We start from the raw sequence: 13621 nt of genomic DNA, 5'->3' as shown, positions 1-13621 counted from the left end.
AATCTCACTATATGGTAATACAATTTTAGAAAAGGAGATCATAAACAGGTACCAAAGCACAATATCTAAAAGGACTAATCAAAAGATCACCCCAAACTAAACAGGCTAAGTTTAAAGATCTGAGGTGTTCAGAGCATCGTTTATGAAGGATATGAAAGATCAGGTATTATAACAAAGCACTGATGGGTGTGGTTTGGTCCAGGGACTCTTGCCCAGTTACTTTGCCAATATGCTCTTAGACATTCTTTGCATTTATACCTTTTAATGTACATTGGGATTTGTCCCTGGTGTCTTCCTAAGTAGAGTAAAAAACTTATTCATAAAATCTGTTCATAATGATTCTAAAGAGTAGTGACGTGTAACTTCTAGAACAGAACGTTTGCTTGGGAAAATATAATTTGTTTGCAGTGATTGGTTGCAAGCTTAAAGCTGCAGCCTGTATCTGTCACGGGAGGTTGATCAGACTCAACTTTGGTGGTAAATAATCTACTACATCACTGTCGCAGTGTGAGCTGCCTCACTCCCTAAGAACTGAGCAGATCTTAAGAGTCATGAACATAGGTACAAGCACATTTCTCCTTTTCATATACACTTACAAGGACAATAAAGTGCACGAGAGTAACTTAAAAACCATGTCAAGTCTCATGAGAGCTATGAAATAACCTTTAAATCACGTCCCTTTTTCTTTTGCAGAGTATGGATAGATAAAATTCAGGTAAGTTAATGGTACGAGTACGATGTAACTTCAAGTATCTCTTTGTCCACCAAACCTACGCCTCCTCTTCCATTTCTTATTTTCATAAATAGCATCCCCATTTAACCAGTCCAATTGAGATGTTATAGAATTCCTAGGTCCATGATTCACGCAAATTTCAGTTTGAACAGTGACTCATCCAGTTATGAGCCATCTCTGGTTTCAGACAAGGTATTTCAACTCTCACCGCAGGTTAGTTCCTTCCCTTAAGAGCCAGGCACTCCTCATTAATCTGGAAGTGTTTCTAAGGAGTAGAATCATGGTAGTGTCAAATGCTAGAAAACATGGAGATATAAAAAGTTTTCTAGATTTTTCTCTCTTTACTTTTTTTTTTTTTTTTTTTTTGGAGAGGGAGAAAGAGAATCACCAGCAGACACCATGCAGAATATGGAGCTGACCCGGGGCCCAATCCCAGGACCCTGAGGTCATAACCTGAGCAGAAACCAAGAGTCGGAGCTTAACTGACTGAGCCACCCATGTTTAGTAGATTTTACTGGATGTATATATATATATATAAATATATATATATATTTTTTTACTGGATGTTTAATGTCTAGTAGATTTTCAACATGGCCATCACTGATGAGTTTCAGTGGCCTGAAAGGCAGACTAGAGCAGGATGGTGAATGTAAATGAAGTGAGGAATGTCTTTGGCCTGAAAGAAGTGGGACTGGCAAGTATTCTTTTTTGGGGGGGCAAGTATTTTTTATGAGATAAAGCTGCATGAAGGCAGAGGCCTTGTTTTTCTCATTCACTGCTTTATTCCCAGCACCTTGAGGAGGGCTGGACACATAGTAGACACTCAAATTCATTTGTTAACGGAACAAATAAACAACGATGGGGAAAATCCAGTACAGTGGAGAAAGAGGCCAGAGTGGACAAGAGGAGGGACCAGGAGAAGATGAGCCCAGTGATAAGTGGGTGAGTAAAGAGAAATGGAGAACATTCCTTTCTATGACTCCTACTTCCTGTATTCAAGTAGGAAGCAGTGTTATCCGCTGAATGTGCAGGACGAAGTGAGGAGTTCAGAGGCTTGAGAAAGACAAAAAGGTAAGCAACTGGTCCACACTGAAACTAAAAGGACATGATACAGGATCCCATATATGATCTGAGAATGGATTCTGGACTGGAAAGGAAAAATTGCGACAAAGGACAGGATTGGCAAAATTTGAATAAGTTCTATAGATTACATAAAAGGATTATATCAGGGATCCCTGAGTGGCTCAGTGGGTTTGGCGCCTGCCTTTGGCCTGGGGCATGATCCTGGAGACCCAGGATCGATTCCTGCATCGGGCTCCCTGCATGGAGCCTGTTCTCCCTCTGCCTGTGTCTCTGCCTCTCTTGCTCTCTGTGTCTCTCATGAATAAATAAATATTTTTTTTAAAAAAAGGATTATATCAATGTCAATTTTCCGGATTTTGATACTTGCCCTGTGGTTATGTAGGTAAATACCCTTGTTCTTGAGAAATACATACTTTAGTACGTAGGGAGAAAGGAACATCATGTCTACAACATGCTCTCAGATTGTGTAGAGACAACAAGATAAGGCAAACGCGGCAAAAGGTCAACAATTACTGAACATGGTTCTTTGTACCGTTTCTGTGATTTTTCTGTAAGTCTGAAATCCTTTAAAAATCAAGTTTTACAGTGCTGGGCCAGGCGTGTTTGGCCAACATCACCCTTGCCGTTGTTCACTTTCTCCAACTCCTGCTCCTCGATGGCAAAGCCAAAACGCTCACATTATACTCCTGAAGGAATTGGATTCTGAAAGTGGGTTATCAAGTTCTTCCAGTTCAAACCACTTTCCGTTCTATTCCTTACCCAGAAAACTTTGTCCTTTGTACATTTTATTGCTGTGGTGAGGAACATAATCGGACATCCTGAAGAAGTGCATTATTTGCTGTGCCTTTTAGTACAGAATGGCCTATCTTCTCTCACCCTTTCGCTAATGATGTAACTGTGACCTTTATTTTCTCCATAGACCCTGTTGTTTTTGTTGTTGTTGTTGAAGTCTTTAGGTTTAAAGCTTGTCTTTAATGGTATTTTATTAATTTATTTATTTCTTAGTCTTAAGGCCTTTATTTTTAAATGTGCTGTTTCATTTTGCTGCTGCAAATGTCCTTTATTTCTTTATTGTTATTACTGTTTCTCCTTTAGTACTTGACCTGTTTTTTCTTCCTCACAAAATCATAAGGTCCAAACCAGCAGAAACTGTGACCAAAGTGTCCCACAGAGAAATCCTATAAATGTGTTGAATTATCATTTTTCCCTCCTCACTTGTCATTCCTATTACACATACTTACTGTCCATACAGTCTGTACCTTAAATCCTCACCAACTTCCACCCCTGCCCCCACCCAAGACTTGCTAACCCAGGGCACTTGTTAGATTCAATTCTTAAACAGCCATTTGAAGATGAGCTACGCATCTTTGCATCTACAAAATTCCCTACGCTCTAGAAATCCACAATGATCTAGTCATTGTGAACACCAGTGGAGTGGGGAGAGGATTTTTCCTTTGTTTTTACCTACAGTTCTGCAATCTCAGTATTCTTTCTTTTTTAAGATTTTATTTATTTATTCATGAAAGACACACACAGAGAGAGAAGCGGAGACACAGAAAGGAGAAGCAGGCTCCATGCAGGGAGCCCGACGCGGGACTCGATCCCAGGACTCCAGGACCACACACCAGGCTGCAGGCGGCACCAAACCGCTGCACCACCGGGGCTGCCCGAGATCTCAGTATTCTTGATCCTTCCAGTGCTGTCTGCCCTTCAACTTTAGATATGTAATCATGCTCTCTCCATGTCGACTTGCACAGATAAATGCCGTGATATCCACGTTTGCTATTGTGCTAAGCACAGGAGGGACAGAGAACGTCATGCATGATTCCATATCATGTTCTGATAACATGTTCCCCTTTTCTGTCAAGGAGGAAATCGTGGCACAGAAGAGTTCCAATATCTTCTCAACAGGAAGTGACTGAAATGAGATTCTAGGAGTCCTGTCGCCTGAAAGAATCCAAAGCTGCTGTTCTCAACTCTCGAGCTTTACTAAGGTCTCTGAACTTTCTGCCTTTATTCCATTTTGTTATTTATGCCTTTTCCTTACCAAGTTAGGTACTATGCTTTTTTTCAAGGTAAGATCTCAATGCTCTAGTCTCCAAATTTATTTTGTGTTGAAGTTACTTTCATTTGGCTCGTTAATCATGTCATTATTTTTTTATTTTTTTTAATCATGTCATTATTTAGAGCCGACTTCCTGTTGTTACATTCTGCAGTGACTTTGTTTTCCCTACTGCTCAGACTGCTGCACTGCAAATGCCTCCCTAGGTTCTTCTTGAACCTTGGATCTTTTGCCCGAGAGGAAAATTCATTCTCTGAACTGTGAACACTTTCTGGGTGTTCCGCTTCAGAGATTGATCAAGTTTTTTTCCTAAGCACTTAGAGTTTCTTTTTTTGCCAGAAAATTCTCCATTCTAACTTACTACCACAGGGACAATATCGTTCGAGAATATACATACATTCCAACCTTTCTTTCATTAGTGCTTGGTACTTAGTTCTTTCTGGCTATGCTACTTCCGTGGGAGAATTTTGAGGCAGAACTGATTTTAGTGTTAATGGTGGCAAGAAAACAATGACTATTATTTTTGAGTAAGGGTTAGATGAAATCAAACACTGAATTTATTCAGTGATATTAAAGTTTTACAGAAATATATTTATAGCCATAAAACAACCTTTACTAGGACATTAGTAAGCTAAAGAATTTGAATAAGGTCAGTGACTTAAATAATGTTATTTCAGTGCTCAGTTCTCAACTTCCATAAATATGCTGTGATTATGTAAGAGAATATCCTTGTGTTTAGGAAATTCATACCAGACACTATTCAGGACTGAAGGGGAATAGTAACTATGACTTATTCTCAAATAGTTCGGGGAAAAAAAATCTCAGACACACACGCACAAATATACGTAGACAGAATGGGAGAAAGTGTGGCAAATCTAGGGGAAGAGTATCAGGAATTCTTTGTACTATTTTATCAACTTTAAGTCTGAAGTCATGTGAAAATAAAGGTTTACCGACACTTCTATCATTATTGCAAGTTCCTGCTTCGATCTTTTTTCTTTTCCAATTGAAAAAACTGTTTCGATAATGTATTTTTTTGTTAATGCAGGATATCTTAGGCATGCCACTCTTATGTTAACAGCAGGTCAGGTAAATTTCTGTCGGCAAGAGGTAGAGCAAGTCTATTATCTCCCTTACTCTACATCAGTATTTAACTGGAAATATGTATCAGAATTCATTGAGGAGTCTTTTCATAATATACCCGCCTAGGACCCACTCCCAGAGGTTATTACAGCAGGTCCAGGCTGAGAAAGATGGATTTAAGACAGGTACATTTTACAAAACCTCTCCCAGGTGATTCTGAGAAGTATCCCTCCCCACCCATTACTCTAGATACACAGGACAACTCATCTATTATTATAATCTGAGACTACATTGCTCTTGATTTTTTGCCATTCATACTATGGTGTACACGAATATAGAATTTATGATGATCTCAAGCCCCTAAGACTGGAAATAGAACACCACAGTGGAAAGAACACCTAACCCATGTGAGCTTCAGTTTACTCCTCAGTACACTGGGGGTAGGATCCCTAACCCACAGGTGACCATGAGGATTAGGAGAGAAAATGTTCATAAAGCATTAGCAAATGGTTAAATGCTCAAGAAAGTCCGGTCACTTTCCCCAAGGAAAGTTATTCTACTTCTTTCAAGAGTCGTGGAGAAATAAACAAAAAATGACCATGATTCAGGAAAAGCAGTAAAGATAAAAAGAGAGAAAACAATTTTGTTACACTATACTGACTAGAGGGGTGCGGAGGTAGGTTGAGAGCCCCAACGGCTCGGAAGGAATATGCGTCAAACCTCGACTTTGTAAATCTCACCCCGCATACCTCTGAGTCTTCCGAACGGGAGTGTACTGGGTGCTGGTTTTCAGCAATCAGCAATCTTCAGTTAAATTTTTTTTTTTTTTTTTTTTGGATATCAGCCAATTGTCAGGCTTTAGTTAGTAATGGTTTCCCGAATACATTCATAATGGAGTGCTGAAATATTATCTCTCTTAAAAACAGTATGACATCAGTCATTACTTTTAAAACATAGCAAAATAAAAATGAGGGCACTTATTTAAGGAGAATTAAACTATGGTTTAAAAAAAACCATCGTTCATGTAATGGAGAAGAAAAGGGGATACTAATTTCTAAAAACAACAGAAGCGCCTGGGTGGCTCATGCAGTAAAATGTCTCCCTTTGGCTCAGGTCATGATCCTGGGACACAGCCCGCATCAGGCTCCCTGCTCAGCGAGGAGACTGCTTCTCTCCCTCTCCCTCTGTCCCTTCCCCTGCTCATTCTCTCTCTCAAATAAATAAATAAAATCTTTAAGAAAATTAAAAAATAAAAAACAAAAACAAATGTTGCAAGCCTGTAATACTTACCAACATGTGAAGGCCAAACAGTTATATGAGGATGGGAATGATACCAGCCCACAACTCTCATGGGGCGACCTGTTAGTTCAGCCAACCTGTGTGTCTGTCAAGGTATTTTCAACTTGTGGGAACAAAATTTGTGATGCTAATAAGGGCTCAGAAAGCATCCTGACATTTCAAATCAACCTATTACAATTCAATGTCAACCAAAGAATGAAATAAGGTCAACACCCAGAATTTCCCAGACCTTCCATTTAAAGCTAAAGGTATTTCTTTTTAAAAATAGAATCGATTTGGGGCACCTGGCTGGTTCAGTCAGTAGAACATCCAACTCTTGATCTCAGGGTTGTGGGTTGAGATCAAGTGTCAAGTGTAGAGTGTACACTTCAAGTGTACAGGTCAAGTGTAGAGATCACTTCAAAAATTAATTAAAATTAAAAATTAAAAAATAAAAATAAAATCCATTTAGCTTCCATTATCATATATAGCTCTATCCTCTTAATCCAATTTAGCTAATGTTTGATCACTTAAATCCTTATCACTGTGCTATCTGAAAAGAAGCTAATCTCAATCTTTGGAATTCACATTATTTACTTGAGTAAATCTTCTATCCTCCCTCTACCTCCATCCTACTCAGTTTTGAAAAAGAAACATAAGATTCAAAAAATTTGTCTGGTTTCTCTCTGGCAGCCTGCCCAGTGTCAAAAATAGCAATTGGGGTGGTTTCAGAGAGCAAACGAACAAAGACCCCTACTTTGGTCTCCCTGTGTGTTTAGAAATAGACCACAAAAGAGTATTTTCGTCCTTTGTTCTAGAAACAAAAATTTCCCATAACTCTATGTGAGGCTCTGAGTTGAGATAAGAAGTCAACTTGGAGATAAGAAGCTGTCCCCTTCTGCTGCTGCTTATTGGGCCTACTGCTGGTATCTCATGAAACATTGGTTTGTTCTCTTAAAAGTTAATTACATTAAAGCCCAATAATCCTCTCTATACAGCAAATTCTGAGAAAGAAAACTTTTTAAAGATTTTTTTTTTATTTTTAAATGCCAAGAGAGGTTACTTAACTTCTCTAAATGCATTTCTTCATCTTGCAGATGGCGGGGGGGGGGGGGGGGGTTCCGCTTCCAACAGCAGTGCACAGTAAATGAGGTAATTCATGCAAGATGTTTAGTAAATGCTTACCAGTCAATGTAACAGCAAACGGTGGTAACAGGCAACAGTGTTTCCAGCGATCCCTTTATCTTGGGAATGGACTAGTTTCATTTTGAAGTTATAATATATAATCACAATAAAAAACATCTTTTATACAATTATGTTCTGGGAGACAGAGAATAGATTGGAGGCTGCCAGAGGTTGGAGTGGGATGTTGAGGGGTGGGTGTGGCTTATACAGGGGGAGCAGAAGGTGGATCTTCACAGTGATGGAACAAGTTAGCAATCTTGACTGTGGTGGTTACATATATTTACACATATAACAAAATGGCATAGATGACACATTGTCTCAATGTCAGTTTTCTGGTTTCCATATTGTTTCGCCAAGTATTTAAAAGGTAGCATTCGGGGGAAGGTGAGTGAAGGGCACAAGGACTTGTCTATACTATTTTTGTGACTTCTCACGAATCTATAATCATTTCAAAATCAAGAATTTTTTTAAAAGATACAAAAGTACATGCCATAAGAGAGTGATACATGAGATTATATGAAAATACAAAAACATTTTGATGGGAGAAATACACACACACCATGAAGAAGCTGAGAAAAACCATTACTTGTATCACAAACGGCTAATTGATTTCCTTAATATAAAATGCCTATAAATTATTAAAAAAAATTTTCCAAAGCAATGGAAAGATGGGCAAAGGAGATTACCAGGTAACTCGGAGAAAAATACAAATTAATACAAAAAAACAAATGATCCTCAAAAATTAAAAGGTGATCATATTTACTCATAATTAGAAAAATGCTAATTAAAATCCCAAGACATAAGAAACATTTTTTTTGTGGCTCATATTGGCAACCTTTGCGAAGGTGCAGGGAAACAGGATCTCCTGCATGCTGCCAGAGACTAAACTGGTTAAACAGCCACAGCTACAAGGACACATAACCTTTGCTCCAGCACTTTTACCTCAAGGACCAGATTATACAGATATGTGTACACATTTGTGAAATGCAGTGATGTACAAGGACACTGCAGCACAGTGAAAGCTTACAAACAAACTAGACACCTGCATGAGGATGGAACAGATTTTGCAGTCAACAGAATGAGGCACCTGTATGTAGCGATGTGAACAATTATCTAGATATGCTGTTGAGCAAAGCCATAAGTTACCACATATATGTATTAGTTTTCTTAAATAGAAAATATTTGTGTATGTTTCTGTATGCTCAGGATCCACCTGTAAGGATACATGAAAACCTAATAACCCTGGTTATGTCCAGTGACAGACTGTGAGGGAACTAGGGCATAGAGGTTGGAGAGAAATACCTCTTTTGTACATACTTGCTTTTGTACCTTTTAAAGTCTGTACTAGGCATGTGAACCACCTATTTGTAAAAGTAACTTTTGAATTGAGAACAAGATAAACTTGACTCAAAAAAACAATGAATGACTAAAGGCCATTGATGCAAATTTAACTTTCTATAGCTGAGGTACAGGGTCCCGATCACAGGAAGCAAAGGTCCCATTTGATTCTTTTTTGGTTATCTTTAACACGGAATATTGCGTCCCATTTGCAGCAACGCATTAGAGGGGGCAGTGAGGGAATGGAAGGATGGAGGAGGGAACGGTCCCATACAGTTCACTGTCACAGGATCTGACCCTGGGGTCTTTTGGCATTTAAGAGCAGGAATGTTAGAAATTTCTAATTTTCCCAATAAAAGCCACTCAAAAGGAAAAATGGAAAGAAATTCTGATTAATCAAACAGTTGGTTCTAATGGGTAAATATGAACACCGGGAAACAGTTACCAGGAAGATAATCTGTGAAATCCCCTCAAGCAGGCTAAAGCACATAAAAGCACAAAAGCTTCTTATTGACCAGTAAGGATATCTCTGCCTCTGTTGAGGCCGCAGACAGCTGCTCTGGAGAAATTTCCACTCGATCCTTCCTCTTATCAGAACGTCGCAAGATGATGACAGAATGAATGTGAACAATTCTGACGGTGTCAACCTAGAGGAAAATCCACAGAAACGTTGACTTCTGTCTCACGCCAATAACATGCATCTTGTATTATTCTATCAGGTTAAAAACTGCATTTACAAAACTGACACTTTTCTCATGAATAATAGAATATGTCAAATAAAAGGCATCCAACCTCAATATATACATTTCAAAACAAAAATAGAAAGGCTAATATTTGGATGAAGGAAGAGGTTTTTGGATGACCGACTAATAATCATTTGATTTACCACTAGGTGCAAGATACTCTCACAGAAAAGGATACAAGTCAGAGTGCTGACAATCCAAGTGTTCAAAATGCGAACGGTTTGGTTAAGCAGCAAGTATCATACATGAAATTATAACGAAATAATGTAGTCACTCAAAGCTAAAAGGCCTTACAGGACAGGAGTCACTTAGATCAGAAAATAATCATCATAGGCCAACAAGTAGACTATTTTCTGGTGTGTGTGTACACAGAATTTCTGCAGATGTCAAATGGATGTGAGTAAGATGTTTGGGAGACAAGTTGGCCAACTGGTTTACATACAGAACTTGAGGTGGAATGGCAGACAGTAAGATTAAGGTCAAAATGAAAATCGATGGGGTCTCGGATACCATGATCTGCAGGATGAACTGGAAGGATATGGTCTCAGCCTGAATGTGAGGTAATGAAAAAATTCTGGAATCAGTGGATGGCAGAGATGGAAGAAACAGATTTGAGATTCATTAAGAAGGAAGAATCCACAAGATTTGATAGGCAATGGCCCACGGGTGAGAGGACAGGAAGTTGTCAAGGATAACTCTAAAACTTCAAGGTTGAAACTCGGTGGAACAGGAGAGGAAGATCTAAATGGAAAAAGGATCAGGAAGGAAGGAAGGAAAATGAGCTGATCTAGGATGAGGAGATGTCAAGAGAGTCAAGGAATAGTGTAGGGAGAGGGAGCAGGGGTCCCGGCCTGAATTAAAGGGGTGTGCCCATGTCTCAGATGAGTAGGCTAAGAAGCCAAAAAGGAAGAGACAGGAACGAAAACCAGAAGAATGAGATGGTTCAAGAGTTTCCCGGGAAGAGACCCGTGTGGCACCGGTAGATGTTGCAGGGACAAGGGGGAAGACGGACAGGAGATTCCTGAAGTCCGCAGCCATTAGAAGCATGTGGTTGCCTCTGGTGCCTTCTTCCACCCGATGAACTCTTCCACAGCTTTAAACTCCCTGCCAATCCTATAAAGAATCAGTCCTTCTTCCCTCCCATGCAAGTGTTTTTATAATATGCACAGATCTCCCTACAGTTCATATCATGTCCTGTTCTGTTTCTTGAAAGAATGTTCTCCTCTACTGGAACATAAGCTCCTGGAGGGCAGGGAACATGTTTGAGTCAGATTTCCTTATTAATGGTACAGTGTCTGGCAGACGGAGTACATGATAAAGAAAATCCGAAGCAGAACAGAAAGACCCTTGACCTCCCAAGGAGCAATGAGACAAGAAGCTGAGCTCTCAACGGAAACAGAGCTGAAAGAGAATGGAGGGAGGGACATGTTAGAGTGCGTCAAGACAGCTGAATAAGCTTTTAAGTATTTCTGCCAAATTAAGATTGACAGGACAGCAGCATTTTCAATACTGTTCAGTTTGTCTCTACCCCAGCTCTCTGCTGTTGGAAGGATACAGCCTTGTCCGTGCTGCGGGTGCTGCAGGAGAGATAGGGTACAGGAGAAGGGGAGAATAAGGGAAAAACGGTAAGACAGCAATTAAGAAGGAGAGTGACAACAAATTCTGTGAGTTCTAATGAGATTCATCAAATTCCTTTTTATCGAATTACATATTGGGTGAATTGGGCATTGGCAACCTAGTATTTCAATGACTTGGATTTTGGTGAACTAGCTTGCCTACCTATGAAGTAGATGGTCTTAACCTTACTTACGGAAAAGGAAATTGAGAAATGTCAAATAACTTTCCTAATGTCAGGGTGCGTGGATGGCTCAGTAGATTGAGGATCTGCCTTCGGCTCAGGTTGTGATCTCGGGGTCCTGAGGTGGAGCCCCACATCAGGCTCCCCGCTCAGCAGCAAGGCTGCTTCTCCCTCTGCCCCTCCTCCCTTACTCTCTCTCCGTCTCACTGTCTCTCTCAAATAAATATATAAAATGTAAGAAAAAATTCCATAAGATAACCACTAAAAGGAGAGTAAAGAATTTTTTAACTAGGAGGCTGAAAGTAGAATAAAGTATATCTGATTAATTCAAAAGAAGGCAAAAAAGAAGAGAGAAAACAAATCAGTGGGTCAAATAGAAAGCAAAAAGATAAAGCCATAACCCATAATATATATCAATAATCACATTAAGTATAGTTGAACTAAATACTCCAATTAAAGAGATTATCAGACTACATGTCTTTATTTATTTTTTGACTTTTTTTCAGACTGGATGTCTTTGGAACTATATGCTGCTGATAAGAAACCCACTTTACTCAGCCATTAGAAACGACAAATACCCACCATTTGCTTCGACATGGATGGACCTGGAGGGTATTATGCTGAGTGAAGTAAGTCAATTGGAGAAGGACGATCATCATATGGTTTCACTCATACGGGGAGTATTAGAAATAGTGAAAGGGATTATAGGGGAAAGGAGAGGAACTCAGTGGGAAAAATTAGGAGACAGAACATGAGAGACTCCTAACTCTGGGAAAAGAACAAGAGGTAGTGGAAGAGGAGGTGGGCAGGGACGGGGTGACTGGGTGATGGGCACTGAGGGTGGCACTTGATGGGATGAGCACTGGGTGTTAGACTATACGTTGGCAAATCGAACTCCAATAAAAAATGTACAAAAAAAAAAAGAAACACACTTTAAATATCAGTACACAAAAAGACCAAAAATAAAAGGATGGAAAAAGATATGCCATGCCAGCATGTACTAAAAAGATAAGGTCACTGAACTCCTGCAGTTTAATATCTATTTGGCCAGAACAAATTAACACAGAATTCCAGATGAAGCATGGACTCTTGAAAAATAAAATCACGTCATTAAGATTGGGAATGTATTTAGTAGGAGCTGCTGCCCAGGGTGACTTCTCTCTCCTCTTGTCAGATAAGATCTCAGTGGCTAGAGGAAGGAGGAAAAGAAGTGCAGGGTAGGATGGCAAGACCAGTCGAGACATAAATGAAAAACAAAATGAGACAAGCAAATAGAAAGGCCATAAACGACTGAGAGATGTCCCTGAAAGCCACTGGTAGCTGAAGGGCTTGATGAAGCCTGTTAGTCATAGTCACATAAGAAATAAAAGATATTCCAGCTTAGCTAGATTGGCCCCTACACCTTTTCAGTCTTGCAACTCAAGTACTGAAACCCACTTCCTTGTGCTCCTCTGTCTTGGTTTAGAACAGAGGCTAGAAAATATGGCCTGCCCAGCATCCCTTGGGCAAAATCTGGCCATGTTCATTCATTTATATATTGTAGCTGCTCTTGCACTATGATGGCAAAGCTAAGGAACTGCAACAAAAAAATGTATGACCCACAAAGCCAAAAATGTTTATCATCAGGCCCTTGATAGAAATCTGTGCCCCCTGCCATACCTCCCCATGGCTCATGGGCAGGTAAACACTAAGTTCCTATTTTAAGGAATGTATGGCCATCAGTACAACACAGACTTTTTAAATATATACTTATATGTAAGGCACTACATGAGGGCCTAAGTCCACAAAGATAAACCGGATACAGTAGTCATGTCCAGGAAGAGGGACAGGTAAACAACTCTAAGACAATAGCCATGCCCTGTGATAGATCTGCGCGAGGAGCTACTACAGCACAGAGGAGGGTATCTAACCTAGTCTACAGGTCAGGACAGGTTCTTTAGAGACAGGCAGCACCTGCGAGGGATAAGGAGCTAGGCGAGCAGAGGGAAGCAGTCCAAGCATAATGCCCAGCAGATACAAGGAATGAAACAGTACAGCACAACCTAGAAACTGCCATAATTTACCATGCTTAGAACTTGCAGATAGGTAGAAATAAGAAGGCCCTGAATGCTAAACTAATGAGACTTCATCCTAAAGGTAATGGAAAATGCATTCATTTTAAGTAGAGATAGGTCAGGTTTAAGTTCTCAAAAGAGCATACCCCAACCAATCAGAAGACAGGACTAGAGGCAAGAGACTCAAGGCAAGGAGAATGGGGAGAGGCTAGCAAGTATTCCAGAAGTGATAAGGACCTCCAAGAAGGTAGCAGCAGTTGGAAA

At 39.8% G+C, this 13621-nt stretch overlaps 1 protein-coding gene across 7 annotated transcripts in view; it reads right to left on the bottom strand.

The window, feature by feature from the left end:
* BRCC3 (BRCA1/BRCA2-containing complex subunit 3) overlaps window positions 1-13621 on the bottom strand; it is a 62445-nt gene that overhangs the window by 44794 nt on the left and 4030 nt on the right. For all 7 annotated transcript variants that reach the window (XM_049107316.1, XM_025460514.3, XM_049107313.1 and 4 more), the window contains 2 exons: window positions 9290-9409; window positions 6252-6339 (listed from right to left, as the gene is read on the bottom strand). In XM_049107316.1, the coding sequence (XP_048963273.1) occupies window positions 6252-6339; window positions 9290-9409 (208 nt within the window). The remainder of the gene's footprint in view (window positions 1-6251; window positions 6340-9289; window positions 9410-13621) is intronic.

The sequence above is a fragment of the Canis lupus genome, chromosome X, assembly GCF_003254725.2.
Source record: "Canis lupus dingo isolate Sandy chromosome X, ASM325472v2, whole genome shotgun sequence".
Taxonomy (NCBI): Eukaryota; Metazoa; Chordata; class Mammalia; order Carnivora; family Canidae; genus Canis; species Canis lupus.
Note: the sequence above shows the minus strand (reverse complement) of the source record. Positions and strands in the feature narration are given on the sequence as shown.